Below are 24,945 nucleotides of genomic sequence, written 5' to 3' on the forward strand. Positions count from 1 at the left end.
GTCACTCTCCCATGGCAAAATCATTACCATTATATCACAGGGTTGAAACCCAGTGGTTACACAGCAAATGCCAAATCTGGGTTATTTCCATCTCATTTGGCCTTACCTCCAGTAGTTAGTGTTTTTGACTAATCTTGAACACTCTTGGACTCCCTTGTTTTTCTCCTACCTTCTAGAGAACTGGCATTCATTCCTTACCCCACACCCCCATTTCCCGTTGTTTTTGTTGCTTTTGTTCTTGCACCCCTTTCTATCTGTTCTATATCAGACCATCAATATTTAACATCTAATATTTAGCATCTAAGTTGTATCAAATTCCTGTTTTCCTTCTCCAAGGTTATTTACCATGGCACCAGAGTAGTATGTAAGATACAAATCTTATTGAATGTGCCCTGTGATACTTAAACTGAATCAGTGGCTTTGTAATCAGTAGGCCTATAGGAGCTAAAAAACGCTAGTGGTTACCAGCAAACTAGCTGGATAGCCATGGCTGTGTGGGATCTGTTTGTAATTTTACAGCCTAATTTCCCATCACTTTTTAATATCCACCCTATTTTCTACTCACTGAACTGCTTATTTCTCTACAGTAGCATGCATAATCTTGTTCTCTACAAAATATAATCTTGTTCCTCTATTTAAAAAACAAGCTCATTGCCATGCAGTCAGTTCTGACTCATGGCGAATCTATAGGACAGGGTAGAACTGCCCTGTGGGCTTCCAAGACTGACTACCAGAGTAGAAAGCCTCATTGTTTATCCCTTGTGAGCAGCTTGTGGTTTTGAACTGACCTTGCAGTTAGCAGCCCAACTCAGCAGTACTAGCCACCACGACTTTTGTTCCTTTATAGCAGAAATATCATCTCTCTTTTGATGAAATGCCTTTTCATCTACTTATTTTCATAATTTAAAAAATGCTAATTTAATGAGAATCTACTCTTACATTTTGCATACTATGCATAGAGTAGCTCTGAGACTCACAAAAATTATGCAAAGTAGATTTCATATCCATTTTAAAGGGAACAAAGAGCCATATAAAGTGACATAGTTTTGTTGGGAGTTGGCAATAATAACCTGTGTCGTCAAGGAACATATTGTTATTCAGTATGGAAGACAGACTAAGCAGTTACCAATTGCTGTCAATTGATTCCAACAGATGACTACAACATATGAGGGGGTTCCCCCCCAAAAGGAAAAAATTTCAAAGATAGGTAACTAAATTTTTTTTTACAAAACACCTTATCACCTTCACAGTACTCGCCATGACACTTGATACATTTGTTAAATCTGCAATTCCATTCTTGGAAACATTTGTCATACTCATCTTTTTGGATGACAGCACATCCATCAATATTTTTTTTCCTTCACCTCTTCTGTGCTGTAAAATTGCTGTCCTTTCATGCCCCTCTGCATTCACAGAAACAGGAAGTCCATGGAACAAGATCAGGTGAGTAAGGACCTTGGGGCAAGAGAAGCATGCTGTATTTTGCCAAAAACTGGCACACTGAGATGACTGTGTGAGCAGGTGCATTGTCATGGTGGGAAAACCACTGCTCCATCTGCCACAGATTACATTTTTTTTTTGTCGCACACTGTTGTACAATCTTTTCAGAGCCTCTCAATACAAAGCTTGACTAACAGTCTGACCTGGTGGAATGAACTCCAAATGCATTACAAGTTAACATTTTCGTCCATCCACAAGGTTTATGGACGTCTAGGACGATGCTTTACATCAATCTTGTTCATTGATGTTCTTTGAAGTGAGGAAACCATTTGAGGAAACCATTGAGGAACATTGATGTTCTTTGAAGCGAGGAAACCATTTTGAGTTTTCCCATGGTGTTGTCCTTGTAAGCTGTGATTGACATCACAACAGTTTTCAGCGGCATTTTTCCTGTGCAGCAGGAAACAAAATCTCATATCTGCACATTCTTGTCTTAAATTGTCCATCACAAATAGCAAGGTTTGAGCAAAACTGCTTTTATGAGAAAAATTCACTGTGATCAGAGAAAACCTTCGTAGATGACATCACTGGGTGCACTTGTGCTCTTCCCAGTACAATTATGTTTTGGGAGGGTATCCCCTTGTATGTAAATACAACAAGGAAGCAGATGGACTTTGGGCCATCTTTTAAATCTTACCTAAGCACAAATGGCTCTGTGCAATACTCATCTTGCAGACTCAATCGCTGAAAACAAAATGGGTACATAGACAAATGTGAAGAAAGCTGATGGTGTGAGGCTATTAAAGGATAGAGCGCTTGGGGTCTTAAGGGCTTGCAGTTAAACAAGTGGCCATCTAGCAGGGAAGCAACAAAGCCCACATGGAAGAAGCACATCAGCCTGTGTGATCTTGAGGTGTCGGGAAGAGATATTAGAAATGAAAAAACAATCAAATTAACATGAAGGAGCGAGGATAAGTGAAGACCCCAAACTCACCAATAAGATAATTGGGCAGTCCTTCACAGAAGGACCACATAGAAGGGATGGTAATTCTAGGATGTCATATAGCACTGATGAAACGCATAACTATCCTTTAATTCTTTAGTATTTCCTCCTCTTACTATTATGGTCTTTGTTTTGCCTCATTAGTCTTATTAGACATGTGTACGTTCCTTTGTAGAGTTAAGATTGCCCAGCAGAGCTTTTTCCCTGTTTTGGGGGGACACCCCTTTGTATGTTTCAGAGTTGAGCATGGACTTAAACCTCAACAAATAAGCTTCGAATGATAACTATATTCTGAGTCTTTACAAAATTTGATATACATATATATTTTTTAATCAAAAGGGAAGAAATGTATTGGAGCCCATACAGGAAACCTTAGAGGTGCCCAGCCTACCCTATTGTGTAAGCCTGCCCAGGCAAAGCGCCACACCATTCACTGTACCCCCATGTCCCAGAGAGACTCCTCTTGAGCAGAGCTCCAAAGCCCCAGGACTGGCTGGAGCTGGGGATGAGAATGTGATATATCTTTAAGTAAAGTAGGGGAATGGTAAAAAAAACCCACAGGGGAGCTCCAAGTTGAGTTTGTGTCAAAAACTAAACCAAAGAATGTCAGTTATAAGGAAGGCTGCAGAGCATCCTTAAGAAAAGCTATAGCATGTTGTGTTCAGAGAACTACACACATTTTCCATGGCTGCAGTAGGAGAGTGGTCTGTTGGGAATAAGTGGCGTACCGAAGAAATATCTAGGATGATAAGGTAGTGGTGTAGGGCCACATTTAACCTCTGACAGTACAAAGGGGAAAAAAATGCAACGATTGTCACAAGGCAGAGGTTGTACATAACCTTTACCCTCCATTTTTTACCCCATTCTGACACCAACCATCTCTCCTATGACACACTTCTTGGCTGGGTTTGATAATTGGTTGCAAAGCCTAAACGACTCAGACAACACTCACAATTAGTGGGTTTATTGGGAAAGTTGGTAAGGTACAAACTGTTACTGATAGTTTGATTTCTCTCCGTCTCTGTCTCTCCAGTGCCTCTTAGCCAGGCTAGCAAGCATCCTTTTCTTTGTACTTGGCCTCTCAGCCTTGCAATATCTTGCTTTGCCTTGCTCTGAAAGAGTCAGGAAACCTGCCTCAGGGTCTGGATGGTACAACTCTGCTCTGTCTCATGGCTTCATGCTGCTCCTCTGCCCCCTGCCTGATGTCCTTTATGTGGCTCCTCTGTTTTGTATCATGATTTGGGGGGTGAGTGCTCTGGTGCCTCTGCTGTCTCCACCATTTCAGACACTGATCGATCTCACATGTACTCCACTGGTGGCTCTTCTTGATAGTCGTGAGATTCTCTGTCATCCTCCTTCTAAGATTGCTCACTTACACACTTAGTGGTGTGACAAAACTGATCAACCTCCTCTACTAGTGTACACATCTTGTTTGCATGGTCCCATCCAGTCATTTGGTGGGAGTTATAAAGACAGGGATTAAAGAGCCATTCCAGTAATTTTACTTCACCATAGATGGCAAATAGGTTTTTTCTCTGGCATGCCATTACCAGCTCTCTGACTTTGTTGAATGAATATATAATAATAAGGGAAATTTTAGATGGCAGTGAGTTTGGATTTTGACTGTGCTTTTAAGACTGCAGCTGCTACTCAAATAGAGTAGGATGTACTAGATGTAGTCAATTACCATGGCGATTCTAGTCATAATTCCTTATTTGATGTATTATCAATTCTGGACGCTGTGGTGATAATAAAACCAAAGGCAAACTCAATACCATTGAGTTGATGCCAACTCATAGAGACCCTATAGGACAGCATAGGACTGCCCCCTGTGAGTTTCTGAGAGTGTAACTCTTTACAGAATTAGAAAGCCCCATATTTCTCCCACTATGCTAATAGATTTGATTAAGCTAGGATTAGGTTACAATTTTAGTAGTTAGAGGGTGGGAACATGCTATCCCCCATCACTTTCTGATTTCTTGGGGATATAGGCTTCTGAAAGGCAAACATCACACCTCAAATTCATACCTCTGTGTGTAAGTCAACATAGAAGCAGAGAGAAATCCAGCCCATGAGAAAAATAGGATTTTCTGATCTCTCTCTCAAACGGTGGAGGCTGAGACTACAGGTATCAGAGACTGTAACACAGACCATGGTATAGCAGAGGAGCCAGGCTGAGATCAGAGCCTGAGACAAGGGAACTATGAAATAGAACAGAGGAACAGTGCTAAGACTGATACTGAGAAAAACGGTTGGTATCAGAGTAATGTAAAGAAGGATAGAGGGCAGGGGCATGTCTTCCCCATGTCTCAGGACAATAGGGAAAGTAGAGGAGGTCAGGTATGGCATGGCGGCCCCCATGCTGATTACTCAATGTAGAACTTGATCTTTGTGAACTGTGTTATGCCAGTTGTTGAGCTAGGTATCTTTTGAGATTATGGCTTGAGACTAGAACCAGTGACTCATTCCCTCAAGGTATTTGTTTATGGCTAAGAAGCTTATATCATTTTTCTCTCTGTATGCTCAACCATATTGATGGTTATATTTGCAGCAAAGGTAAATATACCATGCAAATACCCTTTGGCAAATTATATATATGCATATATACCATACAAATATCCTTTGTCAAATTATATATATATATTCATCTATATACTCCCACTACTTAGATACAGTCTTTCAATTATTATAATAAACCTATAAAATAAATATCTTATATCAATAGGTAAGCACATAGATAAGGAATGATTCAAAGTGAATCTAATTTAAAACTCTTTACTATTAATTTTCTTGGCAGGAGATAATTTCAGTGAGAAAGTTGTTCAGTGTTTATCCTTAGAATCATTCAGTATAACAACTCAAAGCTTGAATTTTTTCCTTCAATTCTTTGAGTTTGAGAAATACCGAATCTGTTCTTCCCTGTTTTCTTACCCTAGGCCTTTGTACCTTTCATCATAATACTTTAGTTTGTCAAGCCACCTTTGAAAACTTCTGTTCAGTACTTTTACTTAATCATTTCTACTGTTCACTGTCGCTACTCTTTGTCCAATAGAAAGCTTTCTTTGTATTTTAGTATAAGGTTATTTATCAATAATACTAAATGTATCACAATTTGCTATATTTTTAAAAAGAATGAAGTTTTATTAAAAATAAAGATAACAAATTATAGGTATTAATACATCATTAATTACTTAACATTAAATCTTTAAGAATTGACACTTAAATTTCTAATTTAGATTCATCCTTTGGAAATAGAAGAGCTCATGCAGAAAGCACATTTGCATCAAATTTTACTTTTGTTACAAGCTCATCTTCTACCCGAGACCCTAATCATCTTCAAATAATAAAAACTCCACTGACTTCTGGAAATGCTCAAAGATCAGGTCATAGAAATTGGACACCTCAAGTAGGATATTCAGGTAAATGTACCAGAAGATTGACTTAGGTGGTATTTTGTAACTTAAGGTTTTTTTAAAGTATAAATTATGTGTTTAGATTTATATGAAGTTACTTGTAACTGATAATCTGGGTTATAGAAAGATAAATATATCAATTTACTCATTCATAATTTGGGGCTAAGTTAATGAACCTGTGTAGTTTGTACTATTTGTTAAAAGTGTCTCTCTTATCTATTGAGACATTAAAGCACAAGAAAGAGAAAGCTCTCCTTTTAATATTATTATATCTGTTGTCACCTTGTTCTATTTTAAAACAGTCTTGATCTTCTTGTGTGTTGCCTTTCCATGTTGAGTACTGAGTATCTCATTAAGTTTCTCTCTCTCTCGCTTTTACACACACGCACATATGCACACACAGATAAAAAAATACATTGAGATTGAATGGAATTGTACTTGGAATGAATCAATCGATTACTCTAAGAATGTTTGAAATATTGAGGCATTCTACTGTGAACAATAGCTCTACATTTACTTAAGTCTTGTTTAGTGTTTTTCCATAAAGTTTTATAGTTCTCTATATGGACATTTCATACATTTAGATTAGTTTATTGTTGTGGTACCTTATAACTTTTGTGACTATTAGTGTTTTAAAATACTATATTTCTCAAATGCTTATATCTGGTATATATAAATGCAATAGACTTTTACTGATTGGTTTTTGGTCACTTTGTCATAATATTATTTTTGTTTTTTTTGATCCCAGTTTCTGTTAAGATTAGGCTCAAATATCTAATAATAATAATAATAATAATAATAATAAGCAACTGTATAATATCTCTCTAGTTAGTATATCTTAGATCATCTCATGCTACTTCCTTATTTGTAATCTGTGTTTCAACCATTCTGAACTTTTTCCAGGACCTTAAACATGGTACCTCACTCTCAGGCTTTTGTCTGTGGTATTTCCTCTGCTTTAGAAAACTCTCTCTCTGATTGATAAGTTTAACTATTATTTTGTCTTCAAATATAAGCTTAGAAAAAGTAGTAGTAGCTAAATAGTTAAATATTACTCAGCCACTGAATTTGATTGTACCAGCTCCTCTGTGGGAGAGAGATGTCGTGGTCTGCTTCCGTGATGATGTACAGCCTTGAAAACCCCTTGGAGCAGTTATCCTCTTCTGCAGCACTGCTCTGAGCTGGGATTGATTTGATGTCAATAGATAAGCTTAGCTGTAACTCTTGGAAAATCTCATTTGACCCATGTAAATCTGAGTTAATGTGTTATGTGCTCCCATTTTTCTCTGATTTTTACTGAAATTTCTATTTTAGTTTCTCATTTCTCTGCTGGACTATAAACTCTCTGAAGGCAGAGCTTAGCATCTCAACCCAATCAAAAGATGAAACCACATGGTAAATAAAACAGAGGCACTATCACATAAAGAATTGTTAAACTATTATTATTGGAGAGTGCACTAAGAATATAAGACAACTGTTTATGACACCTTAGGACTGAGAGAAAATACCAAGGAAGGACTGATTTAGGCTCTTCCCCCAAACTCCCCATGGGTTCTGTCCCCAAGGCTGGGGTTTATATCACATTAGAGAGTTGTTAGTGAATTACTATTGAATGGCAAAGCAGGCTGGTTCCTAGATGTCGTGTCATTTATAACACTGTTTACTTTTCCAGCTACTGAGATGCAGTGGCCATATAGAACTCAGAGATAGTATTGATGATTAAAGGGTTTATTAAGGCTGTAGGGCAGGTGAGAAATGCTCAGGATACAGTTGCTCCGTAAGTGCTTGTTATACAGTTCTTTCAGAATTGTTAATCAATGCCCAAAGGGTAAGCCACTTCAACTGCTTGACTCAACACAAAGACATTTAGCATAAGTTTTATGGGTCAGTGAACTCACATCCCTGAATTAAGTGTCCGGAAGCACTGAACTACAATAAATTTCAACTTGAAGTCATTCAGTTCCACCTCTGTGGGCCAGCAAGTCCAAATAGAGTGCCAAAGCACCCCACTCCGCAAGTAAGCCTCCTGCCCCAAAGCACCCAGCTTTTCCTGGCTCTATGGGGTAGGAAGTCCACCACTCTGTCTCATGTTCTGAATCCTGGTTCTGCTGTTGCTCCTCTGCTATCACAGCTGTCTCTGTAGCAAAGAAGTTCACTGCACAGGAATCTCTGGATACCAAGGACACATTTCACCCCTCGCTCTTGCTGTTAGTAAGATTCTTCCCCCATAATTCTCAGATGGCTCATTTTATACCTAGCATGATGGCCATCACAATGTTAATGATTACTCACTGATGAACCCAATCAATGTCCTCAATCTATTAACCCAGATCTATTCAGCAAAAGATCTTTTGATTGTAGTTCCAGATACTTTGGTTAGAGGAGACCCACTAAATAATTCACTGTCCCTGCACCAAATCAGTGCTGGGCTGCAGTTCTAGTGCAAACAGAAAAACAAGCAGTGTGGATGAGGAGCAGGCGGTAGCTGACAGTTGAGTGTGCAGTGGGGATGGTGGTGTCAGTGTCTGCATATCTCCTTGTCAGGAGGATGGTGGCATCAAGAGGATTGTGGGAGACAATCCTGTTGGAAGAAGATGAAAGAGCAGAGGGACTTGGACAGCTGTGCAGGCAGGAGGACTAGTGTGTAGGGTGTTTGTATTGAGAATATGGTGGGAAGGTGATCACTGTGCCACGTTGGCACTTTGAGATTGACGAGGGATATCACATTTTGGGGCGGTAACTGACACAGAGCACAGTTGATGCCATCGCATGCACATTGCTGACTCACAATTTTGTAGCTGGAAAATGCAGTACAGAGCATCATCCTGTAAGGTTATTCTCCCAAGTGTCCTTGTCAGGTAGTTCATATGAACTTTCTGGGCATAATTCTTTATGTGATATAAGTACTAGTTTTTTATGCCTATGGTTATAATCCTATTTTGTAAAGCATTCTCAGGATTCGATGTGATAGATGCTGAGTGTCACCTTACTAGAAGTTGTGAACCAAGTCATCACCCTTTGTTTCTTTGGGGATGTGGTTTACAGAAAGACAAAACCACACCTCCTTCAAAATCATTCCTCTATGTGTAAGAATGAGACATCTCCTGGGACCATCAAGAAGGGCTACCAATGGCATATGTTCAATATCCCTATCTGAAGTACCAGGTAGGCATCTGGTAGACCAGAGGCATCAGAAGCTGTGGCATGGAGCCAGGCTGAGGTCAGAGGCCAAGGCAAAGAGACCATGAGAAAGAACAGTTACATCATGGAGACTATGAGACTGTGAGTCAGAGGAGTGAGTGGGCCTCATAGCCCACAGAGGTAGACACCAAGGGTGGTTGAGAGGCTGAGGACCAGAGAGCGCCTTGGCTGTTGGCAGAAAAGAAGTGTTGCTCTGGGACAATAACTATATCTGTACTGTTTACTGATCTTGACTTGGGGAGAACTGTTAACTTCCCTAATAAACTCTCATAGTTGTGATTTTGTTTGTGAGTTCTGTGTGATCAATTGCAATGAATTATGGAACCCAGTAGAAAAGAAGAATGTCATGGAGAAATGGTTCTTGTCAGAATAAGTAGATAGAGGAAAGAGGTATGTCGTACCCCTGCCTCCTGGCATAGGCCATGGATTGGTGAGAAACTGGATTCTTCTCCTTTGTACCGAGAGGAGGTCCGATGTGGCCTCTGCCATTTCAGTATTCTATTGAGAAAGCTTAGCATCATGCTCACTTAATGTGGGGTACCAGCCCCCACAGTCGAATGAGCCCAAGGGGCGATTATGTAATTGAGTAAATTAAAAGAGACATCTGACAAGATAAGGCATGCATGGGTACACCTGCATGACTGCCATGACTTCAGGAGCCAGGGCTGTGCAGAGAAAGAGAATATATTTCCAACCAAGGCTTATAAACACTAGGGGCGCGCTAGCCTCCCTAATTACAGGTAACCGTATATATAACAGTGGGCTGTATCCTAAACCTAATGGTCCCTGAGTACATTGGGGGAGTAACCTGACACCAGTGCCGGGGCAGGTAAAAAGGGAGTGACTATCTTCAGAGCCTAGAGAGCAATAGCACATGTCTACCTCTAAAGTTAAAGTTGCTAGCTAGATGGCCGTCAGCCATGTATTTGTAAGAGGTAACCTTAAGGTAGCACTATTATGGAGGATATAGTAGGGAACAATATTAATGATGAGAATGCGATTGGCTCTCATCCAACTCACAAGGGTGAAGGCTTTCCTCTACCCCAGAAACCTAGCCTGCCAGGCTTTTTCTTTCTTTTTTCTTCAGGTTTCTTAATATGAAAATAAAGGATTCATCCATATACACTCTCTTCCCATTCTCAGCTTCCCCCATAAAAATGCTTAAAAGAATTTTATTTATTGTTTCAGAGTTTATATTGAAGGATAAATTCAGAGCTGAGGGATAATAAATTATTAATTGGCATAGACTACCCTCCTGACTACTTATTTTCCATATATATCCTATATATATTTGGAAGACCCCTGATGGTGTAGTGGTTATGTGCTAGACGGCGAGCCACATGGCAGTTCGAAATCACCAGCAGCTCTGAGGGAGAAAGACTGGGCTTTCTACTCCTGTAAGCAGTTATAGTTTCAGAAAACCACAGGGGGCGTGCTATGAGTTGGAATCAACTCAATGGCAGTTTTTGGTATATATTTAGTCTTATTAAAGCAACTTTAGATTTGTATCTGACTAATTATATATATTTTTCACAACAAAGAATTCTATACTCATCCCCAAAATGAGAAGACTCAGTTCCAATATTTATCTAACATAAGCTGGATCATCTCAAATTCAATCATAAGCCCACTAAATATTGTGTTGTCTCAAGAATAAATTGTAAAATTAACCTGAAATATCTTATAGAACTACTCTATAGGGAGTGATCTTTGAGAAGCAGTTTGTTAAGAAGCAAAGGCCTCTTGACTACTAGTTGGGCGTTGCTGTTTAAACCCACTGCCAGGGCTCATTCTGACTCTACAGGACAGCCTAGAACTGCCCCTTTGGTTTTCTGAGTCTGTTAATCTTTATGGGAACAGAAAGCCTTTCTGTTTCCTCTCCAACAGAAAACACTGATCTGTCTCAGTGTGACTGGTGAATTCAGCTGTCACTAGGCTACTGGGGCCCCATTAGTATATACAAATAAACACATGTATATAGAGGAAATATGTGAAGCTGCTGTATTCTTTGTTTCAGGACTAGGTCATGAGGACATATCGTAGTTTATATCTAAGGCTTCCTTTAAGTATCTATTCCTTCTCTACCCTCAGCCCTATGTGTAGCTGCTATGGGTTTTTTTGTTTTGTTTTTTAACCTGGTGGAGTGACCTAAGGCATTTCTAAAGGGTCTAAGTACTCAGTCATCCTGCATTTTTGGGGGGATGGGGTGCTTTAATTTTTCGTTATTTTTAACAAGAAAGTAGGAAGAAGGGCTGTAGAAACTCCCTGGGTCAAGAAGAAGGCCGCTTTGTACTATTGTATCTAGCAGCATGATTTCTTTTTGCTTATTGGGACCAATAACTCAAGCCAAGGGAAGGCCCCCAAACCAAACTCAGTGCCATGGAGTCAATTTTGACTCATATCAACCTTACAGGACAGAGTAGAACTGCCTCCTTGGGTTTCTGAGGTTGTAAACCTTTATGGGAATAGACAACCTCATCTTTCCCCTGTGGAGTGACTGGTAGTTTTGAACTTCTTGTGATTTGCAGCCCAGAGCATAACCCATGATGTCATCAGAGCTCCTTAGAAAACTCCTCCCCTGGGTAAGAGGTAAAATTCCCTTGCTTCTTGACCTTTTAAGCGGAGGGTACCAGTGAGGCCCTGCCCTTACCTCCTGCCACCTCTGCCTCCCATCCATCTTGGCTTTGAAGCCAGTTCTGCATTCAACCCACGTTCCACATCTCTTCCTGCTTCCCTCCCCGCCTGACATTTGAGGTGCACATTGTGAGATCATAACAATCTAAGCTTAAACCTACTTCCCAAACTGCCTTCACCCCAGGAGCATACCCCAAAGGGACCTCATTATTCTAAAACAGCCACATTTTGCTTAAACCTGACGTGTGTCTATAACTTTTCCGTGGCCTCCCATCACACAAAACCCCACATGCTTGCTATGGAGGGTCCATGGATTGATCTTGCCCACCTCTTGAACACATCTCTTTTTGTATCTTAACTTCTTTTTTTAACTTTTTATTGTAGATTAGGTAGGGGTTTCCATTTTGGACCATCACGATTTTAAAAAGTCTCAAACATCCCAATTACTTTCTCTGTCTCCTCAGTTTTTACTCTTTCCCTCCTTGTAGAATAATATCTTTCCCTTCGCCCTGGTTAACGCCTATCTTATCTTCTAGCCTATTGCTTTTCCTTACCTCCTTTCCTTTCCAATCCCTGATGATCATCAATATCTGGTTCTTTTGGTCTAAGAAACTTTCAGCTTGATTTTTTTTAATAAGAGGGCTGGGGAACATATTTTTTTCCTGTCAAGAACCATTTGGCTATTTATAACATCATTCCTGTCAAGCAGCGAATGAATGTGATGGCTGGAATTCTCTCTCTCTGGTGAGGCCTATAATGTTAGCTGGAAATGAATAATGATGGTCTTTACATTATTTCTTTTGCCTTTGTGATTGATTAACTTTACGGAGCATAATGTCCTCCAAATTTATCCTTGCCATGAAGTGCTTTACAGTTTCATTGCCTTTCAACACATTTTAAAATACCCCGTATCTTGTTCATAATTGCTGCCACACTGGTCTTTTCCCCTGCTCCTTTTATTTGCTAAATTCTCTCCTCTTTTCAGGCCCTGATGCATGTTATTCACTTGGACTCGCCTTCTCTCCTCACAGACTTTCAGCATGGTCATGCCTTCTTGGTTTTTGGGTACGAGCTTACACTCAGGACAAAGTAGCACCCTTCTCACCATGCTTCATTTTCCCCATAGTACACATCACTCACTCCCTGGCATGGCTGCAGCTTACCTTGATGTAGTCTGCTTTCTCTACTAGAATGTAAGCTCCATGTGGGCAGGAGCTTTTACATTACTTTTGATTCACCACTGTACCCCAGGGGCAGACTGGTGCCTACTGCAGAGGAAATGCCCCCAAAGTGTTCACTGAATAATTGAAGGTTTGCCTATGCTTGTAACGTTGACAACGGTGTCCCTGTCCTGCCACAATCCCCTCCCTACCCCTTTGCAGCTCCATACACGCAACCACAAGGATGAACCTTGAGAATGTTTTGCTAGATAAAATAGGCAAATATGAATTATCTCATTTATATAAACTATCCAGAAAAGGCAAATGAAGAGAGACCAAGTTTATTAATGGCTCCTAGGAGCTGGGGGAGCCCTGGTGGCGTAGTGGTTATGCATGGGGCTGCTAACTGCAGGGCCAGCAATTCAAAACCACCAGCATCGGGAGAAAGATGGGCTTTCTACTCTTACAAGAGTTACAGCCTTGTACAGACAGGATCAGGTATCAAAAGGTCCAAAACAAACAATTATATCAATGCAAATGAGGGGGCTTAAGAGTGGAGACCCAGAGCCAATCTGTAGACAATTGGCTATTCCCCTGCAGAAGGGTTATAAGGAAGGGATGATTCAACCAAGGTGAAGTATAGCACCAACGAATCACACATCATTCTTTTAGTACATGAATGTTTTCTTCCCTGACTACCATGACATAGTACCACCTTAAATATCTTGCTAGACCAGAGAACACACATTGGTACAGATAAGAGCTCTTGACACATGGAGTTCAGTACAAATAAACCCCTCAGGAACAGTAGTGGGGGTAGCAGTGTCATGAGGGTAGGCTGGTAGGGGGATGGTTGGGGGTGGTAGAAAGAGGAAGAAGCGAGGAACCCATCACAAGGTTGGATATATTACCCCCACCCCCAAAAATAACAGAAATATGGGTGATGGGAAACAACAGACAGTATAAGATAAGAAATAATAATAATATATAATCAATCAAGGAGGGGATAAGGTGGGGAAGGGGTGGGGGAAGAGGACCTTATACCAAGGGCTCAAGTAGAAAATGTTTTGGAAATGATATGGCAGCATATGTACAAATATGCTTGATATAATTGATGTATGGAATGTTATAAGAGCTGAAAGAGCCCCTCCCCCCAAAAATGATTAAAAATTAAAAGAAAACTACTCCTCTTTTTTCCCCTGGTTGGTTCAGTAGCATAAATAAGAAGATTAAAATGGCCAGGTGGCTGTCTCATCGTCTCATGCAGTGAGAACATTTTTGTGTCAGTCGTGGAACTATCACTATACCCTCTTGGGGACAAAGATCTCCCAACCAACAGAGCTCAAAGCTACCAGGATAGGAAACAAAAATTCTTCAGGTGGATAAGTAGTGGTCATAAGAGGAGCTACTCCCATTTCGCTCCTCCATTCTGACAGTATTCATTTGACTAGCATCGTTCAATGGCCTCTCATTTAAAGTATACGTACACCCTGTAAGATAGAGCCCCGTGTTTTCGGGTCTTGTCTCCCACTTAGTTTTGTAACTGGGTGTTTAGTAAGACATTTTGCTTAAGCCAGCTACTTGTAGATGATGGAGTACAAGGTAAAACCAGTTGATTCCATGGATGTGAGCCCATTGATACACTTCCTTTGTTGTGAAATGAGTTCCATGGTGGGACACAAGAGAGACTATGAAAATGTCGTGATGGTTAGAAAGGCATTCTGAGTTCACAGACAGTAATTCTGGCAGAATCTTTATGGACACAGGTAGGTCCCTATCTAGAATATATATATTTCTCACTCTGCTATCGAGTTGATTCTAACTGTGACCCTATAGTATAGAGTAGAATGCCCCCTATGCATATCTGAGATTGTGTAATCTTTACTGGAATAGAAAGCTTCTTTTTTTCCTTCAGGGTGCTGGTAATTTCGTCCTTGCAGTTAGCAGCCCAACACATGCCCTACTTCCTCATCTTTGAGAAAGGATTAAAAAGCAAGTTTCTCAAAAACGCACTGCCACTCAGTCAGTGCCAACTCATAGCAACCCTGTATAATAGACATAGTAGAACTGCCCTTGTGAGTTTCCAAGACTATAATGCTTTACAGGTGTAGAAAGCCTTACCTTTCACCCGCGGAGCCACTGATGGTTTAGAACTACTGATCTTGTAGTTAGCAGCCCAAAGCATAACCATTACGTCACCAGGACTACCCACTCCATGGTTTATCAATGTACTCCATTTACCAGCAGGAGGCAGGCTGTTCTGCCTATGAAATGGTGCCATATTGGGAACACAATGTTGGTCTTACCTATTAGCTTGGGTACTTATCAGTGGTGTTAGCCAGCTCTGCCTCAGTAAGGGGAATTCCAAGTTGTTAATCCAAGCCATAGCTTCCCATTCAGCAACATGGACATTTTCTTTCATGGGTCCATTAAAAGAAACACTGGGGAGAGAAATTGATTGATATTCACAGAACACATTATTTTGTCCACATGATTATAAAGTCTCTTCTATAGTGGATACCCTTTGATAGGCCTTGACATGGAACACAAATGTTTTAGAAGTTTTGGTAGGTCTCTTCTGAGAGGTCCATCCACATATCTTTCCCTGAAATTCTATTTCATCAGCTTTCCACTCTTGTTTTTTCCAAGCTTCTGACTATTCAGCTAAACCCTTAGTAAATATCCACGAACAAGTATAAGATTATACTCTGAAAATCTTTTACTTCAGACATGGTGGGCAACCGAATTTACGGTGGCAAGTTTTTCCCAGATGAAAGATAAAAATGAACAATTTAACTAGAGCGATTAGTAGAAAACAGTAATGCTATCAAATATTTCAATAAAAGACAAAAAATAAAACAATAGAAAAAATTATAAAGGAAAGGATTGTTTATATAAAAGTAGAACTCAAAAAGTAGAACTTCCTAGGACAGCAAAAAATAAAGGTCAGCGAATATAAATTATTGTAATTGATTTAAAAAGTTAACATAGATGCATATTAAAAAACATTGAGACCCAATAAAAATGATATAATAGGATATAAACAGACAACTGTCACAAGAGCAGTATAGATAGAAAATTGATATATAAAACGATGTTTGATTTCAATAGTAATTTAACAAATACATATTTGTGCATCAGTCTCTTCAATTGGCAGCAATAATAAAAAAAGTATGTTTTAGAAGGGCATCATGATGAGATTATAGTAAGATTGACTTTTGTGTGAGCTCCCAATAAAGTGATTAAAAAAAATAAGATTGGCTTTTCTCATGCTACTGATGGAAAAAATGAATAAAATTTCTAAGAGAAATTTGAAAATATGTATTAAGTTCCTTAAAAAAGTAGTGATTCCCTTCTGTTTTAGTAATTTGACTCTAAAGGATCATTTTAAGGAACTAGTAAGACATGATAATTAACAGTTTTTGCTCTATAGTGAGATACTCATTGCAATATTAATTATGACAGATTACAGAACAAAACTTTTTAGAAATCTGAGTGTATTTGATGTTCATTGGAAGCTGATGTTTATTTTCTAACTAAAACTAGGAATGTCATACTAAATTGCAGTTTACTAGAATCTAAACAAATTTAGATTCTGACCCAGTGAAAATGTAATTACCATTTATAACACCTGGGTAAAGTTTTGAGATCTAGACCACAATTGGTTTTTAAATGGGTTTATAAGTTGTCTACTGATGCAGTATTAATTGGTAAGTATCTGTCTAGGCATTACAATAAAAGAATATAAGAGAAAAAAAAGAATCTAGGTCAGGGAGGGAGAGAAGAGTGGGGAAGAGATTAATTTTGTGGCTGACAAGGGCCCAAAGATAATTGTGTTCCTTTGAAAGTAAAATTTAACATATTTTGTCTGACCTTTTCTTTTTAACCAAGAACCATATTTTATATATAAACAACTATATTATTTGTAGACCACTTGTATATTTTTATACTTCATTCTCCTAATAACCTTATGAAACAGGTTTTGGTATTTTCAATTTAAAATGAAGAACTAGAAGAAAGGTTAAACAACTTATCTGAACATTTACAGTTTGTCAGATATTGATCTCAAAATCAGCAATGATGCACTGCTTAAGAATACTGACTTGGAACTTGGCTGTTTGTGTGTAAATTCTGGCTCTACAAGGTCCATTCTTGCCTTAGTCATCTTATTAATAAAGAAGGGAAAATAGACTTATTTTTATAAAATTATTGTGCTGATCAACTGAATTAATCCAAGTGAAGAATTTAGAACATTCTTGGTCCATAGGAAAAATTTAATAAATTGGTTACTTTGTTATAATTTCTGTTTATATTTTACCACAAATATCTTGGAGTTTATAATGATATATTTAAAGATACATTCATCTATATTATCCTGTTTGATTCTTTCGGCTACTTTTCAGTTTGACATAGTATTTTAATGCATTTTAAAATTTATTATATTATGAAAAAATTCCTAAATTCAAATAATTTTAAAGTGGCAATATAAGATAGATAACTTACGTTATATGCCCCAAAGTTTAGTGTTCTTATGATTTTATTTCATTAAAATAATATAGTGTGGATTTATTAATTTTAAATTTAAGTTTCAGTGCAATACTTAGAGAATTAAAATTTTCATTTTTGAGGAGAACAAGTTATTCCTGTGGTTATTAATTGATATGTTCTAGATAAGTGATATTTTGAGATTTTATGAGAAAGGACTAGAAAGTATTATGTTTCACTTTTTTTTTTTACATTTTTAACAGCTACATCCTCATCTGCAGTTTCTGCACACTCTCCTTCAGTTATTGTGACTGTTGTAGAAGGGAGAGGACTTGCCAGAGGGGAAATAGGAATGGCAAGCATTGATTTAAAAAACCCACAAATTATATTATCCCAGTTTGCAGACAACACGACATATGCAAAGGTAAATGTTTATATTCCAAGAGAATGGAAAATAGTTCTAGTGTGCAGTATGTGTATTTTTAAATCAGTGCTTTCCTAATTAGTGCACTTTCTGGTAGAATAAAGGTTATTCACCATTGCTCCACTGTAGGTTATTTTAAAGTAAAACAAAGTGGTTTTATATCTGATTTTTAATTTTTAAGGTATATTTTGTCCTAAAACTATCTTTGGCTATTATTTTAACCGTCTTAAAGTTAACTATTTGCACTGCTATCGAGTTGATGCTAACTCGTGGTCACTTTGTAGTATGGAGTAAGACTGCCCCTGCGGATTTCTGAAGCTGTAAATCTTTTTTTTTTTTTTTACATTTTATTAGGGGCTCATACAACTCTTATCACAATCCATACATATACATACATCAATTGTATAAAGCATATCCGTACATTCTCTGTCCTAATCATTTTCAAAGCATTTGCTCTCCACTTAAGCCCTTTGCATCTGGTCCTCTTTAAAGCTGTAAATCTTTAAAGGAGTAAAGATGTCTACTGAGGAGTAGCTATTGCAGTCCACTGCGAGTCCTGGTGGCATAGTGGGTCATGCTTTGGGTTGCTTACTTCAAGGTCAGCAGTTTGAATTTACTGGCTGCTCTGCAGAAAAAGATGAGGCTTTCTTTCTACTCCATAGACAGTTACAGTTTTGGAAATCCACAGGAGCAGTTCTACCCTGTCACTCAATCTCCACCTCACTACCGTCAAGTCGATGAGACTCATAGAGACCTGTAGGACAGGGTAGAAAGAAGTTCCCTTGTCCTTTTGTGCTTTCTGAGACTGCAATTCTTTACAGAGTGGAAGGGAAAGCCCTGTCCATCCTTTCCCTCAGAGCAGCTGGTGGCTTTCCAGCTGCTGGCCTTTGGATCGCAGCCCATCGTGTAACCACTATGCCACCAGGGCCCCTTACAATGTTAGTTTCCGAAATGTCTGTCTTCAAATTAGTAATACCAAGTCTTGTTCCATAGCTAATATATATGATGATTTAACTCCAAACAGTTAAGTCTCCAAAGAACTATTAGAATTTTGTTTTATAGCATTAAGAGAAGCTGACATCTTAGATCAGTCATATTGTAATCTCATTACTTAATGTTTTCACATCTTATCTTGCTTTCCTTTTATGTCACTCATCATTAGTTAGGGGCACTGTCCTATCATCCTGTGAATTTGTGTGCTCTACCTGGTAGAAATCTACTATTTCAATTTTAACAAGTTATTTAACAATAAGACTGATTTTTAAATACTTATATTTTTAATGCTCTTCATTTAGTCCCCAAATCCTCTTGGTAAGTTCCTAGGTCTTCTTTTTCTATCTAGTTACTAATTTTAAAAAATAACTAATTCATTAATAATTTAACTGATAACAGTAGTATATATTAGCTTCATTTCTGCCTATTTCATATTTTCATGTACTATTAAAAGAATAAAAAAGAATGGTTCTTAAAAGTATAAATGTAAGTATTTTTGTACCTAGAGTAGTTCTAGGAAATGTGCTTTATAGGTGAGAATTTTAAGGCGTAAGGCTGATGTTTCTCATTTGTTTATCTGTGCTCTCAGTTTTCAAGTATAGCTAGTCTTGCTATGCTGATGGCATCAGCAGAGTTATGCTCGTGGGCATCTTTATATTTTTCATAAAAATTGATACAATTCTGAGTTGAAGAATATATATTAAAATACATTCTTTTAATGTATTAAAAAATCTTACATGGAAGTATATAGAAGTTATATGAAAGAGTCCAAACGGTTTCTGGAAAAATTCCATTATATTTTAGTTCAATTTTTCCACAAACTTGTATAATCTTGAAAATTTTAAACAAATTTTTGGACTTAAAGCTATTTCAAACTGTTGTGAATAAAATACTGCTTATGTTTATGATAATATCTTATATTTTAATTTGTAGGATATATGTTTAATATATCACCATTAGAACTGTGTTTAAATGAAATATACTCAGATAATTAAAACAGTTGTAATTTTATAGTTATATATTATTTTAAAGTACATATCCATTAAATTTTTTGTGAAAAACATGAAACTTTGTTTTAGAATACTTTCATTGCTTACATTTAAGGAGTTGCTTACTTAAATTATTTCAGGTGATTACTAAGCTCAAAATTTTATCACCTTTGGAAATAATAATGTCAAATACTGCTTGTGTTGTGGGGAATTCGACCAAGTTGTTTACTCTGATTACAGAAAATTTCAAGGTAATTGATTTTTATTCTTAATAGTTACATTCAAGATCTTCTTTATTTAAAACCTATTTTATAATAGCATACGAACAACAATTTTCTTAACTTTGTATTTAGTAACCTAAAGTTATTACTAAGTATAAATCCTAATCAAAGGAACTATATACTATTACAGACAATAAAAATGACAGCAAATATTACCTAAGTTTACACTCTTGATTTACTTTACATAAAAGAAAAATACTCTAAGAAGTTGGGAGAGTTTCACAGAATATACAAGAGGCAGATCTTCAAAGACAGCATACATAAGTCTCCTTAGGTATTAAAACCACCTGCTATTTAGTCAAATCTATCTCATGGAGAATCCATAGGTATCAGAGTAGAACTGTACTTCATATTTCAATGACTGATTTATTAGAAGTAGATCACCATGCTCTCTTCCAAGGTTCCTGGAGTTGAGTCAAGCTTTAATCATTTACGTTAGCAGTCAAATGTGCTAATTATTTGTACCACATATAGACTCTTTCCTTTGGTATATTGTTGGTTGTTGTAAGCCGACCTTCATTTGGCCGCTTGAGTTGTGATGTGCACAACTGCATTGCTATTCATAGGATTTTCATTGGCTTATTGTTGGAATCAGATCTTCAAGGCACAAAACCACTTATCAGCAAGAACTTTTTCTTCAGGGAATTTGATCAGTAGTGGTTCAGCTTTCATTGGTAGTATGTATTATTTCAAAATTAGCTACTACTGTAGCCTTCACCTCTGGACTATGACAAGAAAGTGTGGTAGAATCTTGCCCAGCAAATTTTTGGCTCTCTGTAAAGGCTTTTCTATCATGTAGTTTATCTCTTCTCTCTAGCAAAGCTCTTTGGTTTTTAGAATGGGTCCTATGATTACAAATCAAGTAGGTAGGATTACTATTATAATAATGTCTGAGAAGGGCAAATTATTTCCAGAATGTTATATTTTATTATATTTGTATATGAGACAGTAACCCCCCAAACCAGAATAAAACTCTGCTGGGCGGAGCCTTTGTAGTACGCATTTTTCCTGCTAGGTGACCATCAAGCACCTTGTTCTGAGTTAGTGTACCTAGTGACTGCCACATGGGAAGGTTCTCTCTGATTACAGTGAACTTTTTCGTAAAAGCAGTTGTGCTTGAACCTCGTTTTTTTGTGATGGCTGATTTAAGAGAACAGCGTGCAGCTGTGAAATTTTGTTTCCTGCTCATGAAAATACCGCAGGAACTGTTGTGATAGTGAACACAGCATACAAGGACAGAGTTATGGGGAAAACTCAAGTGTACTAGTGGTTTTCTCATTTCAAAAAAGGCAAAATGTTGATTGATGACAAACCTTATTCTGGATGTTCGGTTTCACAAGGATGAAATGTTGACTTGCAGTGCATTTGGAGTTTGTTCCACCAGGCCAGACTGTTAAGCAAGCTTTTTATTTGGAGGTTCTGAAAAGATTACATAAAAATGCGTGACAAAAATGGCCTGATTTGTGGAAGACAGGGGCTGCTTTTGCCACCACTACAATTCACCTGCTCATGCAGCCATCTTAGTGTGCCAGCTTTTGGCAAAAAAACAGAATGCCTCGCTTGCCCCATACACCTTACTCACCTGACCTCGCTCGATGTGACATCTTTTTATTTCCTTGAATGAAGAGGGACATGAAAGGATAGCAATGTGATGATGGTAGAAGTGGTGAAGAAAAAAATGAGCAAGGTGCTGTTAGCCATCCAAACAAGCGAGTTTGAAAAATGTTTCCAAGAATGGAATCACAAATTTGGCAAATGCCTAAGTGTAATGAAGAGAACTTTGAAGGTAATAAGGTTGTTTTGTAAAAAAAAAAAAAAAAATTAAATACATAGCTCTGGAAAAAAACTATGTTTTTGAGAGGGCACCCCCTCATATTTATCTTTTATATATTTGGAACAAAACTAAGATTTGGGATTAAATGAGTTTTCTTACTATTTTTAATGTAGTCTGTACCTGAAATCATCGAAGAGTTGATGCGGTGGTCTTAGATAGCCTAACTGAGCTCTCTTTCACTCAATTCCAGATGTAAAAATGCCATGGAGATGGTATCTGACTTCTAACTTTCACAGAGATGGAGGAGGGGAGAGTCATATTAGCATCAGCCAAGGCTGATTCCCATGTGGTTCAGGGCAGGCAAACCTCCACCCTCGAATCCATTGGACCAGTTTTGATATCAACTATGTATCCCATGGTACTCTGCATCTCTATGGGTTCACTAATTCATTGCAGTAGCCCCCCCCCAAACTCACAATGCTAAAAATAATAGGGTTTATTAGAGAAGTTAATAGGTTGCAATGTAGGATTAGGAACACTCAGTATAAAGTTCTGCACTCCAGACAACCTCTTCTCAGCTATGTCTCCAGGTAGTTGTGGCATTCAAATAAATTAACAACCAGTTGGCTGTCCTAACAACCATTTTAAGTGTAAAACAATGATATATCAAAATCTAGTTTATTTGATAAGTTATTACTTTTAAAAGAATCATTTTATTGGGGCTTATACAACTCATCACAACCCATACATCCATCCATTGTGTCAAACACATTTGTACATTGGAATGTCTCACTTAACCCACTTCCCTGTTGTCCATCCCCCAGGGAGGAGGTTATATGTAGATCCTTGCAACCGATTCCACCCCAACCCCCCTCCACCCTCCAGTATCACCACTCTTACCACTGGTCCTGAAGGGATCATCTGTCCTGGATTCCCTGTGTTTTCAGTTCCTGTCTGTACCAGTGTACATCCTCTGGTCTAGCTGAATTTGTAAGGTAGAATTGGGATCATGATAGTGAGGGGAAGGAAGCACTTAAGAACTAGAGGAAAGTTGTATGTTTCATCGTTGCTACACTGCACCCTGAGACTGTCTCTCGTTCCCTCCCCATGTCCCTTCTGTAAGGGGATGGCCAGTTGCCTACAGATGGGCTTTGGGTCCCCAATGTGCACTCCCCGTCATTCACAACAATAAGATATTTTGTTCGTTGATGTCTGATACCGGATCCCATCAACACCTCGAGGTCACACAGGCTGGTGTGCCTCTTCCATGTGGGCTTTGTTGCTTCTCAGCTAGATGACCGCTTGTTTACCTTCAAGTCTTTAAGACTCTATATCTTTTGATAGCCGAGCACTATCAGCTTTCTTGACCACATATGCTTATGGATACATTTGTCTTCAGCAATCTTATTGGGAAGGTGGGTACCCACTGATATGATTTTTTGTTCTTTGATGCCAGATACCTGATCCCTTTGACACCTTGTGGTCACAATGTGTTGTTTCTGAGCTAGATGGCCACTATAAGTTATTACTTAAAATAAGAACAATTAACCAAAAATCAAGCCAAACTCACTGCCATCTAGTCAATGCTGACTCACAGTGACCACAAAGGACAGGCTAGAACTTCCACTGTGTGTTTCTGAGAGTTTAACTCTTTACAGGAGTAGAAAGCTCTATCTTTCTCCTGAGGAGCAACTTGTGGTTTTGAATTGCTGGCCTTGGGTATCACAGTCCAATTCGTTATCACTAGGTAACCAATGTTCCCTTAAGAACAATAAGTACACAAAACTAGATTATGTTTTAAGAAAGAGTTGTAAAATACTAATGAAAAATATTAAATAATAACCTGACAAAAGCAATAAAACTGTCATTGAAGATATTCCCATAGTGTTTCTTGCTTGGCGCCCTCACTTGCAATGTTCTTCATGTTTATTGAGCATCATGGGCTGTTAGATTTATTCTTAATCATCTTTTAACCATACGGGTAAGATCCCATTCTTTGAGTAGGACAATAGTCATCATGCTTGCTATATTAGAAAGAGGTGACTTATTTTCTCAGAACATATTATCTTTATCTTTGAAAACCCCCTTCCCTAACTTACAGCAGTTCTGATGATATTTTAGCTCTTTGAACACCTTTAGGAATTGTATAATTCACTCATAATATCTCACGAGAATTTGGGGCATAAGTGAAAGCTGAAATGATAACAGAAAGCATGTCACCTACTGGTTGTTTGACACTTTTTCTCTCTACACTATATATTTATTTATGGAAGTTACAAATGTAAGGACATCAAAATGTAGTATTTAATCAAAAGTATAACATGATGACATGAATAAATAGTTATTACAAACATAGCTCCTATTTTATTACATAAATGGATTGAATGAACGTTACCATAGGTACTTAGAATACGCTGTTGCATGAAGATGAGTATCAGAAAGAGTAAGAAATGTAAATTTGTGATTCCTGCACTAAGAGAAACCTGATTACAAGTGCCATCTTAAAAAATTTGTCAAACTAAACAAAAAAGCAGGTGTCTTTTCTGTTGAACTGGTGCAAACCAGCTGGATCCCACCACTGCCTCCAGGGATGCCTCAAACCCACCGCCATTAAGTTGATTATGACTCCTAACAAGCCTATGGAAAAGGGTAGAACTGACCCTGTGAATTTCTGAAGTTGTAATTCTTTATGAGCCACCTCTTAGTTTTGAACTCCTGGCTTTTTGGTTAGCAGCCCAACATGTAGCCCACTAGGCCATGCAGGCTCATAGGTAGTTGAAAACATCATTTCAAAGTGTCCCTAACTGTGTTATACAAACAGCAGAGAACTGCACACACACACATTTTATATAACGCCCACCAGGAGACAAGTGGTAAGAGGCTAAGATCTCACCAATGTAAATAACCAATTAAATGCAAATAGAGCAGCATCATAGTTATCTTGGAGACAACAACTTCAGTTCACTAGAAGAAAAAGGACAGAAAAGCTCAAACAAATGATCGATACACAGTCATACGATATTTCTAAGGAACAAAAAGACATAGGAACTATCTGATTAGGAATTCAAAAGAATGATATGTGGATTCCTTCACTTGATTGAAAGAAAGATTGAGAAATCTGCAGATGAAATAAAGAAAAACATAGGGA

The 24,945-nt window shown here is 38.1% G+C and overlaps 1 protein-coding gene across 1 annotated transcript in view; it reads left to right on the top strand.

Moving 5' to 3' along the window:
- MSH4 (mutS homolog 4) overlaps window positions 1-24,945 on the top strand; it is a 115,585-nt gene that overhangs the window by 1,207 nt on the left and 89,433 nt on the right. The window contains exons 2-4 of the mRNA XM_075540106.1: window positions 5,680-5,862; window positions 17,600-17,760; window positions 19,883-19,993. Of these exons, the coding sequence (XP_075396221.1) occupies window positions 5,680-5,862; window positions 17,600-17,760; window positions 19,883-19,993 (455 nt within the window). The remainder of the gene's footprint in view (window positions 1-5,679; window positions 5,863-17,599; window positions 17,761-19,882; window positions 19,994-24,945) is intronic.

This window comes from Tenrec ecaudatus, chromosome 1 (genome assembly GCF_050624435.1).
Source record: "Tenrec ecaudatus isolate mTenEca1 chromosome 1, mTenEca1.hap1, whole genome shotgun sequence".
Classification (NCBI taxonomy): domain Eukaryota; kingdom Metazoa; phylum Chordata; class Mammalia; order Afrosoricida; family Tenrecidae; genus Tenrec; species Tenrec ecaudatus.